Consider the following 21,126-nt stretch of genomic DNA (forward strand, 5'->3'; position numbering starts at 1 on the left):
GTTGTACCGTATAGCTACCAAGAGTCAACCCTTTTGTGAAGGCCTTGGATCCCTTTAATGAAAATAAAACTGTGTGTAATGGATCAAAGGTCTTTATTTCTGATGTGTGGTTCTCTTTTTTAATAGGTTGAATTTAGCATGACGGTATTGCTAACATGCATACAGAGATGATGGTTCTGTTTGACAAATGTGATTCTCATATTCTCATCACCATTACTCAAATAAAAATTACATTTTGGGGCAAATTTAGTATAATAGGAAAAATATTTGGTGTTAAATTGTTAAACTTCTTAAAAAAAGATTATCATTGTCATGGTGACTGGATGGATGCGTAAAAAAAATAAAAAACACAACTTTCACCCAAGAGATCGCAGTTTGTACCTTGTGTGAAACCAAAAGTCAACGTTGACTTATTTTAAGTTACGTATTTAACTGAGGTATAGGTACTTGGCTAATGTGAGTAACTATACAAGTTGTAGCCTAACAAATGTAGTTAGTTAAACCCAAAGTACAACCTTTTCTTAAAAGTAGTAGGCTACCAAGTAGTTTTAGCTTAAACCTAACAATACCATGGATGTCGAAAAAAGTGCCACCCAGGGTTACCCAGAGCGCTGCAAAATGTGACGCCAAGGGGTACTGACCGAAGGGCCGTATGTGATGAGTTGGGAGTGAGAAAGTGTTGACAGAAACCACTCTAAATGAACGCTAATGTAGGTCTGTATCTGCTGGATGTGTAAATAAGCAACTCTGTCATATTACCCTAAAAAGGTGATATGCATGTGTGGTCGACAACTTGTTTCTGCTGCCCCCATGTGGCTAAAATCAGTTATTGCAGGGCAGTTTCAAAACGTTTTGTTAGTTTAGGATAAAAACATTAAAAAATAATGTTGGTCAATATGATGTAGTCATAAAATGGTACTACTTTGGGCTTGGAAATGCTTGGCATCTGAGGGTCAGTGTGGAGGAGTGAGATTATCCAACACTTAAACAATATCCACATGCCTTCAAAAGGAGCAACAGCAGAAATTGGGCGTCCGTCATGAAGTGGACATTGCGGAAACTAGCCAACCATTAGCAGGGCAGCATTTTCTGCTAATGGCATGACTCACTGTGGCCCTGGAGGATGGACAGAAATTAAAGACGAGAGAGGAGAAAGAGGGGGGAGGGAGATGAAGAGATGATACCAGTGATGCTCGGCAGAGAAAAAGAACATGCAATATAATGACTCTGAAATGAGATGCGGATGCATTCCAGCTATAATGCAGCGTCATCAACTTCCCCCACATGTATTTTAAGTTCTTTAAGTAACACTGGCAAAATAGTCGAAAATGATAACTACAGACAACCCCTGCCGGAATCCCCACAATTATGCCTGTTAGGGGATAGGTCCCTCATGCCCCCAGGCTTTGCTATAACAGATTTTACTGTAGCTGCCAGAATCAGTCTTTTTCAAAACAATACACACAATTTGCACAACCACACACCCAATTAGCAGAATACCTTTGCTAAATGAAACACTCTTGCAAAAACTATACACCAATTTATAAAAAATATTTTGTTACCATATGAAACACACAGTTCATTTGACTTAAGTTTTAACCAGATACACACTGCTGTTGCAAAAAACAAAACAAAAAAATTATCTGAAAAAGTACAGAAAATACTAGACATTGTCTCTTTGCCTAGCTGGATCTGGCCAGAGAATTTCATTAGCATCACAGGCAATATCCTCATTGGCAAGACAACCGTCTTGAATGTCGAATCCATCCTTGCAAAGCTGTGGCATCGACTTGGTCCTCCATGGCCTCAGTGACGGGTACCTGAGCCTGGGGCCGGAGATCGTAAACCCTCGCGTGAATAGGGGGCCCCCCTTCCTCCTTGTCGTTCTCGACCCTCAATCCTCAAAGATCACAGGGAGGGGTATCAAAAGTACTTATATGGTGCATACAATGAGCAGCTGATTACTGTAACTGTAAACAGGGTTTCTTTTACCTGTTTCCTTGTCGAAATGTCCTTATGACAGATTATGACACACTGTATATCTACTAAGATTTGGCTGAACTCTTAGTCCAGCCTCCCTCAGCATCAATCCGTGGTTCACAACATTGTCCACTAGTGTTGCGCGACTTTCATTTGATAAATTTGGTCCTCTTCTTCTTTGGGCATGTTCTCCGGCTTCAGCTCTTCCTCTCCCTCTGGCTGGGCCTCTTCCTCTACCTCCTTCTCCTCCTCCTCTGTGGATTCCCCGCTCTCACTCTCAGTCTTCTGACTCCTTCCATTTTGGTTGAAGGCAGGTGAACTTACCTGCTGCATTTTATATAGTGCTTAAACCTGATTGGTATGTCTACAATTAAGCAATCATGTGTTTGGGCTCATTTCTAATAATCATTTTCAATGTTCAATTGAATGAAACGCACCAATTGGAGAACATATTTTCAGCTCTGGTTTTTGGCCAGGGTTGCCATGTCGTTTGTTACGGTATAAGCTAATAAGGGTCTATTTCTTTGTACAGAGTTGTTAGAAAAGAAAAGTGCAGTTGTCTGAAATTGTAATACGATATTTTGTTATTGTCAGACCTGAGCTTCTGTAAAATACTATGAAAAACATGTCAAAAGTACAGAGTGCACTTATTCACAACAACAAACTTAAGTATTAAAAAAAAAAACAGATGACAATGAACATTAGATAAAAGTATCTATACTAGGTCATTAAGAAGGGCACAAAAACAAATGCAACATTTTTTCTCAACAAATTATCCCAATCCCAACCCAAATACAATTAAAAATTTGTGATAAATAGGATTGTGATAAATGATTGTGGAACTGTAACCATTTATTTCCAGGAAACCTTATTTACATTACTTTAGAGCCCCGTTTAAAGGGCTTTACACTCAAAATTACATTTGAGTGTTGAGTCATTTTAATGGTGACAACCCAACAATCTGTTGCACCACAGGAGGGCGAGGCTGTCAAACTGAATAGGGGATTTTTTACTCAAACAGAATGCAACTGTGGCGATAGAAGCCAAAATGCAGGTCTGCTAAGTCATCTAGACTCAAAAGCAGAAAGCAGTTTGGGTCAAACGTGTTAATCTGGGGCAGGCCAGTGAACAGATATGGGAACCCAATATGAGTTTGTAAAATTGTTTGTTTGTTTGTTTGTTTTTGTTTGTTGGTATATAAAAAAAAAAAAAAAACCACAACCCCAAAAGCCTTGGGCTCACTGTGATTCAGTTACTCTTTAGGAATTTGATTTCTTGCTTAATTTGTTTGGGAATTTTGATCATTATCAGACACAACAACGTGCTACTGCATTATTACAACATTTTCAAGACTCAGGAAATGCAGGATTGGACCCAAACGCAGACAAAGACAGACAGGTTCAGTTCAGCAATTTAATGCCAAAGGTAAGGTATATATAGGCTTACAGGCAGGCACAGGAATCATGAGGCAGGTAAGGGTCAAAACCAGGAAAGCAGTCCAAATAGGCAAACATATCCAATGGGGCAGGCAGTAAATCCACAGACCAAAGGATCAGGCAGCAGTTCCAAACAGGCATGTAACAAATGTCAGACTCCAGGTTCACATAACAGAAGCTAGAAAGCAAAAGGAAGAAGCACATCACAACTCTGATGATCTGAAAGGGGAATGAGTGGAAATGGGCCGGTTACATACTGCAGGGCTGATGAGGGAAATTGGAAACAGGTGAGGAGGTGGATGGATGAGGAAGTCATGTGACTAGAGCAGGGGGGGGGACATACAGAAATCCTGGGGCTTCTGGGTAGCTCAGCAGATTAATTTGGCCATGTCCGACTGATGATTGATCCATCTCAATATAGCATGATTTTATCTTTTAGCTCTTTAATTCACAATCCATCCAGTGACTGCTCCTCAACAACATTCTGGGCTAATAGCAAAAAATTGACGTTATATGTCTCCTTTAATTCTAGAAAAGCTGAAGTTCCTTCCAGTGAAGATATGGACTGCCACATTACACCTGGAGAGAATTGTGTTCATCTTGAATGATAAACTAAAGCAATACAAAAAATATGTTTTTCATTTATTTCTTGTCTTAAACAAAACCCAAATTCAACAGAAACTCAACAATGTTATTTTATTTTTCCTTTCTGTCTTTTATCTATGTAATTCTGGTAAACAATGTAAAAATTGAAGCATTTCTCTATTCTGTATGAATATCAAATTCTTTGCACAAATGCTTCCAACATTTGACACAGAAAGATATAAGATATATATTATACCTTCTGGAAAGGGGCTGCAGAACAAACCCTTTATAACGGGAAGAAAGTAGATTCAAGGTTTCTTTTTTTTTAATTACAATGAATCACTTTTTCATTATCACTCTACAGACTGATACTGATAACATAACATATACATAAATCTTTCCATCATGATTTCAATCATACTTCCATAGCTCCAGAGCTCATCATCATGTGTGTCACCCGCCACTTCATCTCTGCCGGGGAAGAAGGCGTTATAATCAATGAACTTCCCAACTGTAACCTGTAGCAACTCGCACCTGCGCTCCCTCTCTCGATCAAACATCTGTATGATGCGCGCACTAAACGGGCGGATGAGAAAAACACAACAAGCGACTCGCTCTCTGAGGGAGAGAGGGAGGGAGGAGGGAGGACAGAGCCAGAGAGAGTCCACTGATCGATCAGCCCAGCCTAGTCCCAAGAGAGACTGAAGCTTCAGAGGAGAAACAACGGTGAGCTTTGTTTCAGTGCTCTTGGCTTTTGGGATGGTTAGGAGGAACCGGATGCAATTAGAAACGAGGAATGTCTCTGTTTTCTCCAAATGAGAAGTGTTCTGAAAATAATGGAGCGGGTTTTTTTTGTTTTTTTTGCAGTGACTGGAATGGAGTTCGGTCTTCTGCTGTGGATGCTTTTGACCTTAACGGGAAGCACATCAGCGGTGCCAGAGCAGTACAGTACAGCAGTGGTGAGTAGTTTTAAAAGAGAGAGAGAGAGAGAGAGAGAGAGAGAGAGAGAGAGAGAAAGAGAGAAACATATTTGTAGGCTATCAAAACTCTACATTGTTGTATTTGTGTAAGCCCATTGTGTGATTGAGTGCCTATTTACTTGGCATCATAATTGTCTAATTTTCTATTAGACTTTTTTTTTTCCATAGGCTTGTTTATGTTCAGTGTAATTCTTATGTGTGATGACAGTTAGTTGAGGATATGTAGGCTATCATTAATTATATTTTGACTTAAATCCTACTCATGTCCATTTAATAACAAATATTTATTCACACTGTTGGGGGGGAAAGCACTTTGCATACTTGCTTGCATGTGTTCTACCTTTCCCATGTGAATATGTGCGGGGCCTTTCTTTGCATCAGTCTAACACAGACTTCTCTCTGATTGATATATGAGCAGGGTGTCATAAAGGAAATTACATGTAGCAAAGAGGCTGGTGCACCAGTGGCAGTTCTACATTGAATTACACCCAGGGCGAGACCCCCTTTTTTCTTTCACTTATGTTGTTATACTTATATAAATGTGCCAAGAATATATAAAATCATATATATAAAAAAATTTAACAAGAGCAGAGAGCGGGGCGACCTCTAGCTCACCCAGTAAGAGCAATTTGTTTTGTTATATATATAACTTATATATATAAATATATATATATATATATAAGGACTGAGTATAAAATGAAATGATTTCAGGTGGAGATGTTTTGCAGTGTGAAACCCCCAAAAGGCAACTGTTGAAAGTGAGCCAACACCTTTTCCTTTCAACTGCAACTACAATAGAAGGGTGGAGGCAACGCAAGAGGAAGCATAGAGTTCAGAATCACTTTTAGGAATAGACTTTGCTTGTTTAGACATAGATACATGCTTAACAGGAATATACCACACCAGATTAATCGTCTTTTTTCACATGCAGTCCATTCTCTATTTACTTGTTCTGAATAGAACAAATTGTCAATCGTACACTGCCTTTAAAAAGGAAGTTTTTGCTCGCCACTGTCACACCAAATGCTTGCTTGTGGGAAATTGTTGGGTCTTTGTAAACTATAGAGTGTGGTCTACTATCTGTAAAATGTCCTGAGATAACTCCTGTTGTTATTTGACACTATAAATAAAATAAAATTGAAATTGAAATTAAATTGAGCTAGGTTAGAGGTAGATTTCAGCAATACTGTTGGTTCACTGTGGTTAGGAGTGTGTTAATGGTGAAGGTTATGGTTCATTGTTTATTGGCCCTCATCCTGTGCTGTGGTTATCATTTCTGAGAAACAACAGATGACCCAATGTCCTCTGGTTTCCTTGTTTTCTGTGCAGGATTGGTTGAGCAGGTATGGCTACCTTCCTCCTCCTGACCCACGCACAAGTCAACTGCAGACTAAAGACGGGATTGAGAAAGCAATTCGTGTCATGCAGAGATTCGGCGGGGTCCAGGAAACCGGGGTGCTCGGTAACTACCGCTCAACATGAAACTAACAGGAAAATATGAGATTTCACATACTGTAGCCAAGGCCACATGAGGTCAACTTCCTCTAATCTGCTCTTTAGTTTCAGCATACACTATATGTGATCAACTTCTCTTTCAGACAATGCAACCCTAAAACTCATGTCCACGCCTCGATGCTCTCTCCCTGATATTGTGGGTAATGAGGACATGCTGAGGAGGAAGAGGAGGAGGAAAAGATACGCCCTGTCAGGCCTTAAGTGGCACAAGACAGACCTCACATGGAGGTGTGTTTCCTGTCATGCATGTTACATTGTGGCTTTATATCATCCCTGTATGAATCATCAAGCTTTGTGTATCAATCAAATGACAGCCGTTACATCGGATTCCAAACAAGATTTGAATTATACCCAAAGTATGTTTGGTTTTGATGCCAACAATGTTATTATAAACCTTAATAGAGGAAGGTTTTTGGGAAAGTGTACTGTTTTCTGTTATTTTCATCCAAAGTCACACAATCTTATCAATACCTATTTACATAACAGGCAGAAAAGAAACACAAGATATAATAAGACATATTTAAATAGTAAAATAAAATAATTATGGTGCTATTTTATATTTTTCTTATGGTTGAAAAGTGTCATCAAAGGAAAAAATGCCTTTGTCCATCACTAAATACTCTCAGACTATCCTACCTTGTTAGTCTAAAGCCAATTAATTTCTACTGAAAAAAAATATGTTCACAAGAATATTGTTTTTATTTTTAGAAAGGTTCAGTCATTTCCTAAAAAGGCTGCATTACTCAGTGCACAATAATTCAATTCAATTCAATTTTATTTATAGTATCAAATCATAACAGAGTTATCTCAAGACACTTTACAGATAGAGTAGGTCTAGACCACACTCTATAATTTAAAAAGCCCCAACAATTACAGTAATTCCCTCAAGAGCAAGCATTAGCAGTGGCTATTGTGACAGTGGAAGTAGGAAGAAACCTCGGCAGACCCAGACTCTTGGTAGGCGGTGTCTGACGGGGCCGGTTGGGGGTGTGATGGCGATAATACTCGCATTAAAGATAGTGGAACAGTGACTTTGAAGGTAGTCGTTGTAGTTCATGTCACAGCAGGACGTTGCGGGATGAAACGTGGCGCTGCAGAGCACGGGTGGGTGCAGCAGACGCAGCAGGACGCGGCCGGGCGTTGAAGGGAGAAACATAAGGACTCCGGGGAGTAAACTCCCCAGAGCTAGGTTAGTAACAAGCAGTTCTGGGACAGGATGCATACAAAAGGAAACAATATGTGTGAGCATTTACAGCAACAGGACGGTGTATGCGGTGTACCACAGTGTCCACTTTCAAAGTAATGATAGAAACATGTCACCCAGTGCAGTTTAGACATTGGTGTGTTTATAACAGTTTGGGACAACAATGCAGCTTTGTGGCACAAAGTTTTTATATACACAATTAGCTATATCAAGTTTTGGCTACACAGGCAATACTAGTTTCATTGTTGGTTTTGGTCTGTTTATTGGATCTGTTTTTAATCAGAAAAACAAAAAATATGGCCAGATTTATCCTTTAACTTTGTATTAAGCAGGAAAAATAGCATAATTATCGAAAAGCAAAATATCCCTTTCAGTTGTGGAAATTGTAACTCTTTTAAAAACTCAATCTCCATGAACTTTGGAACATTGTAAAGAGTTTCAGAGAATAATTAAACCATAACAGTCTACAACTATTCTTGTCTGCAGTGTTCACAGCTACCCATCAGCCTCCCTCTCACCCAGCATGGCTGACACTCTGGTGGACACTATCCTGACTCACGCATTCAAAGCCTGGAGCGACGCCGCCCCCTTGACTTTCCGTCGGCTGCTGGGTGACAGCGGGCGGACGGCAGCTGGAGGGGACATCAGAGTGACTTTTGCCCGCTTGCTTCACAACGATGGGTACCCTTTTGATGGGCAGGGTGGCACCCTGGCCCACGCCTTCTTCCCCGGCAGAGATGAAGTGGCGGGTGACACACACTTTGATGATGATGAGATCTGGAGCTATGGAGGTATGATTGAAATCATGATGGATAGACTTATGTATATGTTATCAGTATCAGTCTGTACAGTGATAATGAAAAAGTGATCCATTGTAATTAAAAAAAAAGAAACCTTGGTGAATAAAGCAAAAGAGGTAAAGACATCTGCCTATTCAGTGACATCAAACCTCCAAATTGTGGTTGTTTATGTGTTCCAGTAACACTTTTTCTTCACACTTCCTCAGGTCTCAGCAGTGGCAGCACAGACCTGTTCACAGTTGCAGTGCACGAGTTTGGCCACGCGCTGGGCCTGTCCCATTCCTCCACTGATCCATCCATCATGAGGCCGTACTACCAGGGTCCTGTGGGAGACATTCCAAACTTCCGACTGGCCCTGGACGACAAGCTGGCCATCCAGCAGCTTTATGGTTAGTAACCTGTTGGATTGACTACAATCTGAATCAGAGTACAGAGTACAGGGTATCACTGTCACTGATAAGTATGTACAGTATTTATTGGTATGTGTGTTTTTCATGTCTGTTTGTCTGATATTAAATCTAAGTTTAAAGATGAAAACGTAACCTCTTGTGTGGAGCTTAGAATGGCTTATTCTCGCAGTTGTACAGGATGTTGCAGTCCTCCAACTGCTTTGTTCTATAGTTTTAATTTGGCTAATGAAAATACTAACATAAACAGAGAAGACATCTGAGGCTGATATGAATGTCATTAGTTTTGTAGGTAGAACTAAACTGCTTGGCAAACCATACGATAGTTGTGCCAATAATTTCCAGTCTTCAGTCAGATTGCCAAAGCGGTAGACCAGCCAACCATCAGGCAGATTAAAATGCTATTACCATGCCACTAACATGACTACAAATCTCCCTGAGTTTGCTTTTGGCCTTAAATCCTGTCCAGGATTCAAGATTCAAGATTCAAAATCCTTGATTAATCCCACAATGGGGAAATTCACACTGTTGAAGCAGCAAGGGATAGGAGGAAAAGTACAAGACACAGATAAACCAACAAACAATAAATATAAGTAAAGAGAATGAATATTGAAATAGTAAAATGTATTTGCAATATTGCACAGTCACGTTTTTCTTCTTCTTCACATTACTAGATTTATTGTGGTATAAAATGCTTACTGTCCATGTAAACATGACCACTTTAGTAGGCAATGGCCTTCCTACAATAATGGATTACATTAAAGTGGCCATCATCAACATTACTTTTTCATTATTGTATATGTGATGATAATTTGTATTATAGTAAGTAAAGGTTTAAGAAAATTCTTAAATGTTAATTTTTCATTGCAAGTTAATTACATTATTGCTCAATGAAGGATATAAAAGGCAACAAAAATCCAATCAAGATGGCTAAAAAAAACAACTGATAAAATGGTTTACTGGTATAGTATATATATATATAGTAAATAATGTAATAATAACGGTTTCCTTCCTTGTCTTAAATATAAAGTGTTTGCATCCTGTGTGTCAAGCTTCCCTGGCTTGAGAATGTGGGTTGCTTGCAAAATGTTTGTATTGCTGTCATCAGCTTTCACCGCCTCTTCAACATTGTCTGCTGTTGCCACTCTGTTGTAGGTGTGAAGGATGGGGGACCACAGGGGGGTGTTGATCCTGACCTCCCACGCCTGCCCAGTCCACCTCCTCCAAGACCAACAAAGCCGTGAGTAGAGTAGAGCCACAGGAAACAATAAAAACTATGTACATCCATCCAGATGATAAGCACTTATCATTTGCATTTACAAACTATGAATATCCCATCAATGCACAGTTTACTCATAAATGATGATGAGTATAAGACCAGCGGATGCAGATGAAAGCCTTCTGCTTAATCCTCACTGTGACAGTTTGGTCTTGTTTCGCCCTCCAGTGAGTCTTTATTAAACTACAAGTTTTATCTTCTTCTGTTCCAGTTCTGACCCCTTAATCAACAAGCGCTGTCAGGGAGGCTTTGATGCAGTGGCAAATATCAGGGGAGAGGTCTTCTTTTTTAAAGGTAACCATCAGGGATGCACAAAATAGAGACATTTTACAAAATAAAAATGTAATTTCAAATCTCCCAAATCATTTTTTACATTGTCCATTTAACCCTAGTGTTGTCCTCAGGTCAAATTTGACCCATTGTCTAAATGTATATATCAGAAATATGGGTTTCTTTTTAACTACCTAATTTGGATTACCCAAAAAATAACACAGAAGATTTATATATAATGAGCTTCATAAGTACAACAAAAGATCGGATCTCTACTTTCATTGAATTGTGGATGTTTTCTTACATTTTTTAGCATTTGAAAGAAATGTTTTGAAACAGTATCCCGACTGAGCGTTGACCCTTCTGTGATTATCCTTCCTTTAATATTAGTCTAAATTCATAATTTCTGCTTTTTTAACTCAAGAATTATGTATAATTCCCTATAAATGAGTTTTTTTATTGACCATGAATTCCAAAAATAAGTAATAAGTGTAAAACTAGTTATGAGTTGGTGTTGGTGGTGTTTATATATGGTAGTGAAAAGAAGCGCTAAACGTCAAAAAAGCGCCAAAAAACATTGAATAAAGCGCCAAAAGTGTCGAAAAAAGAGACAAAAACGTCAGAAAAAGTGTTGATTTTCAGTTTTGGCCGGGAGGACAAGATGGTCAAATGGAAGACAACACAAGGGTTAAGAAAACGATATTTAGAATTGGCTAGTATTTTAGTTTCATACATAGACTTCTCTTTATCATCTGTAGTGTGTGTGTGTCTGAAGTGACACTTGCTTCTCTTGGAAAGGTGAACAGTTCTGGAGAACTAAGCGAGACGGGTCTTTGGTGTCCCTCAATCCGGCTCAGATCAAAAACTTCTGGTTCGGCCTCCCGCCAGGAACCAACAAGGTTGACGCCGTGTACGAGAGAAAGAGCGACAGCAGTATCATCTTCTTTATTGGTAAGAAAATAAATCATGCAGTTGTGGGCATGAATGGTTCTTCTCACGTCTTTGTTGGATATTATTTGAAGATGAAATGTTAGCATGGTCCCTGTAGAACAAGAGCTTTGTTAAACTAATAATGTCAAGTAGGAATCATTGCATTGCATTGCAATACCAACCACCATTGAAACACAAAACGTTTACAAACTTGTTTCAGACAAGTCGATTCTGAATTCCCGCACTTTCCTTCGTCTGTCCAGGATCTCAGTACTGGGTCTTTAAGGACACAGTGGCTATGAGCGGCTACCCTCGGCCCCTCTCTGAATGGGGCATGAGGACAAAGAGCGGGGTGCTGGTGGACAGGGTGGACGCAGCCTTCATCTGGGCCCACAACGGCAAGACCTACCTGTTCAGCGGTGGGGAGTTTTGGAGGTTCGACGAGAGCCGTAAGAGCGAACAGGTGACCAGACAGCCAGAGCCGGGTTACCCGCGGGACAACAGCCTCTGGGTAGGAGTGCCCGCCCACATGGATGACATCATCAGCTGGGGAGAAGGTAACATCATGTTCAAAGGCATAAATATGTGATGAGTTTCTGGCACAAGTGCTAGTTAAATAAACAAAACCACTGAGGTTTTTTTAAGGGTGATGGCTTTTTGGTAGGGAAGGTATGAAGTGTTCAAGCAATGGAAAAAGAATTGATCTTAAATTAGAAATCACTATTATCCTGCTGCTGCTGCTCTTTAGGAGATGCCTACTTCTTCAAGGACAACCTTTACTGGGTGCTGCAGAACGGAGGATTAAACCAAGCTGTCGTCACTCCTAAATCCATCGCTGTAGACTGGCTCAGATGTCCAGCTCCTCCGCCTGCAACCTCCAGTCCTCAATCCCCAAAGGAGTGCCTCTGTGACTTGAATGCATCATCACCATTTCTAAGAGGCAGCTGGATCCTCCTGATCTCTGTTATATTGGTAATTAATGAATTTGTTAGAGAATAAATGGATGGAATTTGTTTGAAACCTAGTGGCTGTTTATGTATTACTTCTAGTAGGGTAATAGAGGCTCTTTACATCATTATACTCACAGTACATTACAAGCCACAAGCTGGTTTCAAAATGTTAAATATCAACCTGATACTTTAACATAAGGCCAGTGTCACTGCAAATACTTTCCCTCTTTCAGAACATATTGCTGGCCCATGAAAATTGTCCGCTCGTGTCCGAAATCACTCACTACTCACTATTAGCCCACTATATATAGTGAGTAGTGAATGGGTGAATGATTTTGGACACAGTTTTTTTTTGCATCCTTCAGCCATCCTGCTATAGAATTTCACCCCCTCCATTTTCCAAAGTATTTGGATTACAGAGCCTGTACAGGATAACACATGGAAATTCAACACAGAAATCCAGCAGAAAAGGCTGCTATGCTATCTCATAATGAGGCTCTACACAACCACAGGCGACACAAACATACTTAAGTACAACTGTCAATTTCTTTATCAGATCTAAATATTTTTTGAATTCAGACATAGCCTACATACAGTACACTGCAGTACAAACAAAAATATGGTAAATTATACTTGCAGACTGGGTTGTGGTTTTTTGTTGCCCCATTTTTATATTTTTGAGTTTGATGTTGTACATGTAACTGGTTTTCACTCACTAACACGTGAAGGATCAAGAACAAAAATAACCTTTTTATTGACGATCAAGATGATTTTATTTTCTTGACAGTATTAATGCAACAATTCTGCAAACAGAGATGTGGACTCAGCAACAGGTACTCAGTCAGCGGGGGCAATCTAAGTAGGGGGGGGGCTAGGGTTAAGAGATATGTTGATGACTAAAAAAGTGCAAAATTACTGCACAGAAGTAGCTGTTGTGACAATTTTACACATTCAAGCTTAATTTTCTTCATATTTTAGTTATTTTACACTGATTTAATTACTATCATGTTACAAACAATTATGTTATTCTTGTATTTTATTATTTTAATTTCTATTTGAATCCATCACTGTGATCCTTTTGAGGGGAAGCTGTGCAGATGTAATGCAGAAATCTTTCTTAAAGCTAGTAGAGTTTAGGGATTTCGATTCAAATGTAATGTTTTTTTTTCTCAGGTTAGGCTAAATGTAGTTACTATAATGCATTGGTATGTATGGACAATTTTAAGTGACTATTAGAAAATATCAGTAAAAAGAGTTCTTAATATTACTTTCCTCTTGGTATGTCTTTGAAAATTATCTCTTGATCTCAGCACCTTCAGAAGTAGCATTATTCAAGACTCACTTTCCATGATACATCTTGACAATAGAGTACATGTCGATCTCCAGTTACAGCCTTGTACCCACCCTAGACTACTGATTGGTATCTTCATTTGCAACACCACATCCTCTGAGACATGACGTACAAATCTTAGTGACATTGAATCTGAGACTTACAGCAGGTCAGAAGTATGATACAAAATTGTCGTTTAGCCTGATGAACAAGAGTATATATTGTTCATTAGTGTTCGTTCACATTTGTCTTCTGACTCACTGGTTAAGATGGATTGCTATAAGAACTAGCAGCTCTGCTGTTACAGTAAACTCCTGGAAGACCAAAGTAAAGTGATGCATAATGAGTACTGAAAACTTGATTTAACATTTAAATATGACAATGAGTTACTTCGCTTCAAACTTCACACTGACATGAAAAATTGTGCATGCTTACTTCAAAGGCTTTCATCTCTTTCTTTTTTTCTTTTTTAACATGGAATAAATTAATTGTCATCTAGTTAACCATTAAATCTTTAGTTCGAAGCACATTCAAGTTATTCAAGTGAGTATTAGGAGTATTTTTTTTTTTTCTTCAAGTGGGAAATGTCTAGATAAGCTCTAAGTTGCCTAGGAATGACAAACACTTGCATCCTCACAGGCTACATCATGCTACATCTGAACATCTGAACTCTAACGCATGATCAGATGCTCATAGAGTAAAGGATAAAGAAAGAAAAGCCCTCTATCAAGGACTGTTCTAGTTTGAGGATTAGCGTTACTGACAATAAAATTGAAATAAAGTAAAAAAAAAATGAAAGTGTGATCTTTGAAGTAAAGTACACTTTGTTCAATAAATACAACAGGCTTTTATGCCATCTAATGTTTTGTGAACTATGAGGTCAAGTCCTCTCAATAACCCCACCTCAAGTGTCTGGTTCAAGTTCAGCCCAGGTGCAACAATAGGGATCAAATTTGACACTGTTACATAATGCCATTTAAAAAAGAAAAGAAAAAACGTTTACTCACTAGAAATTTTCCAACATTTATTTAAAGCATTTTGATACACATTATTACAGTAAATATGAATGACGAAAAGAGATTGACACAAGATCATTAACTTATATTATTGTAATAAATAATGTTGTTCATTCAAATGACTGACACGTCCAATCTTCATTACACCCACTGAATGAGTGTTCCGCTTGGCAACATGGCTACATTTCACTTGCTAACAGTATCTGCACTGACGAGAACAAAAATAAAAGCAAATCAGGGTCCAAAATAAGGGAATATAAAAATACAATAATCTAATTGAAAATAAAATCCTATTCTGCAACATTTATTTGTACAGACTTGAGTTGTAACTCTCTAGACAGATACATGCCGGCAGATTGTAACGCAACTTAATACTTACACACTCAAAATTACATTGCTAATTCTAAACTCCCATTACCACCCAGTGAACTTAGTGCATGTGCATATATTTTTTCAGGCACCTGAATGCAACTTTGGCAGTGCAGAAACAGACAATGAGCTGTGCTTCAATTCTCAATACAATGTTCTAAATTCTTGTGTGAATCATGTCTAACATAAATCTAGAGATGCAATCATGCATACAATTGATTCAAACTAATTAAAAAATAATTGTTTACAGAAACATTATGATGGACTACCACATCAGAGCGAGGCAGCCATCATCACATGTTAACAGTATTAATGCATAGAGCTAATATTGCAAGTACTTTAAAGTAAATTATGGCAAAAAAGTGTATTTTCATTGCAAAGAGATTTATCAGCAACACAATAAGTTGCTGAGACACCACCACCTTTCATGGCCCTAACTCCTCCCAAGAACCAGGCTCAGAGCCATCAGAACCAGAGAGTAGCAGGCTTTGGAGGTAGAGCTGGCAGCCTGTGTTGTGACACGTTGCGCTGGCTGGGTGTTTCTGTAGACATTGATCATAAAAGGTGATGTGCTGTCTGAGATGCGTACCGTTTTGCTGAAGAGGTCAATCTGGAAACAAGATGTGAAACACTGTTAGAGCAATTGTGCTGACCGGTCCTGTTCATTGTACTTAAAGGTCCCATGGCATGGAAATTTCCCTTTATGAGGTTTTTTAACATTAATATGCGTTCCCCCAGCCTGCATATGGTCCCCCAGTGGCTAGAAATGGTGATAGGTGTAAACCGAGCCCTGGGTATCCTGCTCTGCCTTTGAGAAAATGAAAGGTCAGATAGGTCGATCTGGAATCTTGCTCCTTATGAGGTTGTTACTGGTTACTGGTTGCACGGCATTCATCGTTCGACTGCTCATGACTGTTTTACCATTTTGAGCCTAAAGCTAGCGTTAGCAGCTAACCACTGGTTTGCAGTAGCTTGTTTAAAGCTAGAGACGCGTTCGATTAGCATGAAAACAGATCTCAGAGAATGCTGTGCTCGGTACTCATATGTTATTAACCCATAGGTTCATTTAGCGCCAGAATTGTCTTTTAAAGACACACCAGGAAAAAAACAACTCACCACGTCTTTGCTGACTTTTATTGTGTCCTTAAACACAGTCCAAACCACAGCCTCGCTGCAATTGGGGGTGGTCAAGGAGCCAAGGTAGCGGTAATACTTGGTGCGATCCACCCCGGTCAGGAGATCATCCAGAGAAATTCCATGTGCAACTGTAACATTTTCGTCTAAGGACAGAAACATGAACTCTGATGAGACTGGAACTTTTACACATTTTTTTAAAGATTTCTTTTGGGGATTGCCTGACCTTTATTTGATAAGAAGCTTGAAGAAAGGAAAGGGGAGAGAAAAGGGGAACAATGTGCAGCAAGGGCCATGGGTCAGACTCAAACCTGGGCCACTGCATTAAAGACCAAGCCTTAGTATATGGGGCGCACGCTCAACCAGGTGAACTACCAGGGCACCCAATACACATTTTATTCAAACACATTGGATCAACTTCTCCACAAGAAAAGAGTCAAGTATCTCCTTACCTCTGTTTGAGATGTTTGTCAGGTAGGAGCTCAAGGTGTTCCAGCTTGCGGGTTGGCCAGTTGCATTACCCGACATTTCCTGTAAATTGCACACATTGTCATTAGGCTCAATCGTTTGCAAAAGCAATTGTAAGTCGCTTTGGATAAAAGCGTCAGCTAAATGACATGTAATGTAAATTAAAAGTATTTTGGTGTTACAAAACCTTGAAATGCATCTTTTCTCACCTCAATCAAGAAACCGAGAGCAGCAATTCCTGTAGAGTCTGCAGAAGCCTGATCTAAGCTCCTATTATAGGATGCCTTGATGTTTACAATGTGTAACTGGGGGAGTCAAGTAAAGAACAAATATTCGGTAAGACTTCATAATACTTACAGGGTAATAAGCGACCACTTACTGGGTAAGTCCTACATTTAAGTACAGTACAGCCTCTGAAGTTGTTTTGAGTTGTTCTGGATGAATAGACCTCTGCTTATGTTGAAGGTGGGCCATAGCTTTGATGGAAATGTATTAGGTCACAAATCTTTATTTACCAATAAGAATGATAAGCTGTAATGTGTCCTGCCCAAACAGGTGCAACAACGCTAACAAGAAAATCAGGAAGATCTACATATCTCTACACAGCCACACAGTCCTGGGAGGAGGTCTAATCAGCCAGGTTAAGGCCGGTTACACATTGCACGCGTCCCGCGAGCGTTGCGTTTCTGTTGCGTCTCAGCTGCGTGGATTTTTCTGTGTCCTACGGTACAGATCCACTTTTGCGACACGACTTTCACGTGGTGTCGCGACGTCATATAGCCATGGTTGATGCTCCACGCCCCTAACCAGCAGCTGATTGGACAAACGCGTTACATGGGTAAACTTATTAGAACCGACACACGCCGACACGAGCCTGTCAGCCGCGTGGCGTGTCCGTTTATATTTCGGCTCCCATGTTAACAGGTTAGAGCTTACACACTGCCTGCGTGCCTGCTAGAAATAGAACCGACGCCTATTTTTCACGTGAGACGCGAGCGTGTTGGAAGCGTTTCCAGGCAAAATAGAATAGGAAAATACGTGTATATGTCATTTAGACACGAATGCATATTAATAAATGACATCTTGATGTTTGAAAGTCTAGGTTTGGACATCAATGTAGATATAAATGTAATACAAAATTTCAGAGAAAATATTTTCAAATGTTGCACTGGTCATACAGAACGAAATATTTTGTAACATATTTTGCAGTCAATACTTCCGATGTTGTCTTGCTTTAATCAAATCAGTAGGCTATTAAGGGTAGTAGGATATGCTACGATAACAACGTGAGGGACGGTCCAACATCAGATAGGCTGTATAGGCTCTTTACAGCTACACAGACAGCCCACTTACCCATTTTTCAGAGTTTGAATCTGTCGGCGCTATGTCCCGAGATGAGCCCTCCCTGTATCTAGCAGTAGGAGCAGCGCCGCGTCAGACACGCTTCTGGTGTGTAGGACACAGAAAAATCCACGCAGCTGACACGCAACATAAACGCCACGCTCGCGAGACGCGTGCAGTGTGTAACCGGCCTAACTGAAAACACCTGCGTGAGTGCCTGACACTGTATGTGTCAGGCAATTCTCTTGTAAGTAGCAGCCTGTCTTATAAAGTATTACCAAATAATTTAATATGGCAAAATTAACGTATAGCTTATCATGAAACAATGGCTACCTCCATGGGATAGCGCTTGCCGTCCACGGTGTGCTCGGAGCCGGGGACAGAGGTGCCATTACCCCAGTGGAAGTGGAACTGCAGGCTGTCGTAGTCGTCGGACAGACCTCCTCCTGAAATCCTCACACCGCTGTCGAGGATGACTTTGACTGGAAGAGGTTGGAAAAAAGAATGGACGATTAAGTCAAAACCCCCTACAATTCCAGAATGGTAATAACAGAAAATTATAACTTCAAAGGAAATTATTCAAAAGCTCAATACTTTCTTCCTCCATAACCAAATACAAGTAAAGCATCTGACACCATTTAATAGGGTTTCTGTCCACAACCGACTCCTCACCTGTGTAGTCAGTGTTGTTGATCGTTTTCATGGTGGATTTGCTGCTGTAGTTATGAAAGGTGAATGCAGTCAGATTGGAGTCAACTTGGGCAGACGCTGAGACGATGTTAATGGGCGACTGCCGGCTGCCATTGCAATATTTAGTAGCAATGGTTGCCCAAGTCGTCCGATCTATAAATAAAAGCAAGACTTTATGCAGGATCGCTGCAAAGTAGCATCGGTGAAGATGTTAACATGATAATGTGGCCTTTTAGAGATAAACGGAGAGTATACTCACTGCAGCCTGGCTCATTATAACACCATTCTGGAGAAGAAGAAAAAACGCATTTAGTTATTTTCATTCATCACAAACAATCTACAAAGAGACGTGCCGTTAATCCAAAGACTCAATATAGATTATAAATGAAACAAAAAAATTCAAAATACCTACCGATTCGAGTTGACAGACAGTGGGCGCTGGGCACGAAGACGCACACAGTAACCACAGCTACAATCCAGTTCATCTAAGAACAACAGACAAACAATTGTCACTCACCATTTTTTTCACCAATACAAATGAGCACCCACATTTTATCCTCAACAAGAAATCGCACTATAGCCATGCAAATGTCTGAATAGGAGAATAAAATCAACGTGTTTAATTTTAGTGGATTTAAACACTAATGAAGCCAAATGAACTAATTACGCACACATTTTAAATATCATATGCACTTTTTACAATAATTAAAATAATCTCAAACGTATGCAAAATTTGAAAATGCTACTGGAAAGAAAACAACAGAGACCCCTCTTGTGCAAAAAAAAGAGTCCGTTTTAGACAATTGGAGGTCTTCTGGCCAAAGCTACATGAGCTGAGAAGCAGAGTGTCCTACCTTTGATGCACCTGTTCTTTTCTACACAGCTGTGGAATCTCTCATCATTTCTCTTTTTATTTGCTCAGCCCATCCTCTAGCTGCTCAGAAATCGCCTCTATTGGTTGTTTGCTCAGAGGGAGAGGTTTATCACTAAAAGTTGGAACCGTGATGACTTATAACAGAAAGTATAAATCTGCCGTATTGTTATAAGGGAACGTTCGGTATTTATGGAATGGAACACCGGGGTTTTTCTTTATGAAGGAGAACATACTGTATGAGTTTGTGACTGAAGGAGGCTCCGCTGTCTGCGCTCTGACGCACGGCACAGGTGCGCACCCGCCAAGCAAAACACGTTTGTCTTTTTGAGACTCTGCAGTTCTCCTGAGTGATGCCGTCATGGAGAAATCGAAAAACTTCCGAATTGACTCCATGCTTGCTGATGAGACCAACCGTGTGAGTCGAGACCTCTCCCGTGGTCTGAGCAGCGACAGCCCAGCAGGCAGCCCGTTATCCTGCCGCCGCGCAGACAGGGGGGACTCCAAATTATTGTTACATTTTGGAAAGTTTCCAAGAAAATTAAAATGTCTTAACATGAATCCAACATATTATTAGCAAATATGTATCAGCCAATTTATGGAAGAAAAAAAAACTTAATACAATGTCTGTGATGTAATAGTGAGCATTATAATGCTCTAGCGGGTTCACCAACCTTTTTGAAACTGAGAGCTACTTCATGTGTATTGAGTCATACAAAGGGCTACCATTTGATACACTCTTCTGAAATAACAAATTTGCTCAGTTTGCCTTTAGTTATATATGATTATTAATTATTAATGATGCTCATCTATCATCACTGATCATGTTAATGATTTCTCATAATAATTATCAACAATGACTTAACAAGGTGGGAAACAGATAATATCAATATTCAATTTTCATTTTTATAACAGGCCTGAGGGCTACTCATGTGGTCTTTGGGGGCTACCTGGTGCCCGCGGGCACCGTGTTGGTGACCCCTGCTTCTAGCCTATATTATACTGCACGTTTTGCTTGAACAAATACAATAAATGCATCCATGCTTAGTCCATTATATGTTCAATACTTAATTTATGCTATATCTTCTACTTGAGGTATTATTTTGATGCCTTAAATATGTGATATTGATTGAGAGCTTAAGTAGAGAACTGGTCAGGATCTTGTCTTTCTATTTTGTTGAGCAACATAAGCGATGATTTGGACTCATTGTTTTTATAACTAGAGATTTTACTGAACGGGTCAATCATATCATAACAGCGCAGGATGTAAAATTACATCATCTGTTAACTGTGCATTCACATTTATTCAGTTTCTGGCCACCTAATGACTGTCCAATATTCATAGTCAGTAGCCTTGATGTGTATTACTGTTTTTTAGCTAGCAAGCTTTTAACTTTACAAGATTTTCAGTGCTGGGCAGTAGCATCTGCCGACAGTGGGCTCATCTGTTGGAAAAAGCTAAATACTGTATGAACGCTGAGCATAACGTCTTCTGAGACTGATCCATACCTCCTTTATGGGACTATAAAGCACACCTCTTTACAGCAGTTCCAATTAGCTAACCTCACAAG

The 21,126-nt window shown here is 39.7% G+C and overlaps 2 protein-coding genes across 2 annotated transcripts; one reads left to right on the plus strand and one right to left on the minus strand.

Annotated features, from left to right (window-relative positions):
- Window positions 1-4,636: 4,636 nt before the first annotated feature.
- Window positions 4,637-14,326, plus strand: mmp25b (matrix metallopeptidase 25b). The gene is made up of 11 exons (XM_028567898.1): window positions 4,637-4,727; window positions 4,869-4,960; window positions 6,311-6,443; window positions 6,580-6,724; window positions 8,187-8,491; window positions 8,707-8,889; window positions 10,063-10,147; window positions 10,398-10,480; window positions 11,255-11,407; window positions 11,650-11,943; window positions 12,135-14,326. The coding sequence occupies exons 2-11, from the start codon at window positions 4,877-4,879 to the stop codon at window positions 12,383-12,385; spliced, it is 1,716 nt and encodes a 571-aa protein (XP_028423699.1). The 5' UTR covers window positions 4,637-4,727; window positions 4,869-4,876; the 3' UTR covers window positions 12,386-14,326.
- Window positions 14,327-14,756: 430 nt separating this feature from the next.
- LOC114548265 (carbonic anhydrase 4) lies at window positions 14,757-19,225 on the minus strand. The gene is made up of 8 exons (XM_028568108.1): window positions 19,097-19,225; window positions 18,944-18,970; window positions 18,667-18,837; window positions 18,328-18,476; window positions 16,863-16,958; window positions 16,638-16,716; window positions 16,168-16,331; window positions 14,757-15,661 (listed from the first exon to the last, which is right to left on the minus strand). The coding sequence occupies exons 1-8, from the start codon at window positions 19,167-19,169 to the stop codon at window positions 15,485-15,487; spliced, it is 936 nt and encodes a 311-aa protein (XP_028423909.1). The 5' UTR covers window positions 19,170-19,225; the 3' UTR covers window positions 14,757-15,484.
- Window positions 19,226-21,126: the final 1,901 nt, after the last annotated feature.

This window comes from Perca flavescens, chromosome 21 (assembly GCF_004354835.1).
Source record: "Perca flavescens isolate YP-PL-M2 chromosome 21, PFLA_1.0, whole genome shotgun sequence".
Taxonomy (NCBI): Eukaryota; Metazoa; Chordata; class Actinopteri; order Perciformes; family Percidae; genus Perca; species Perca flavescens.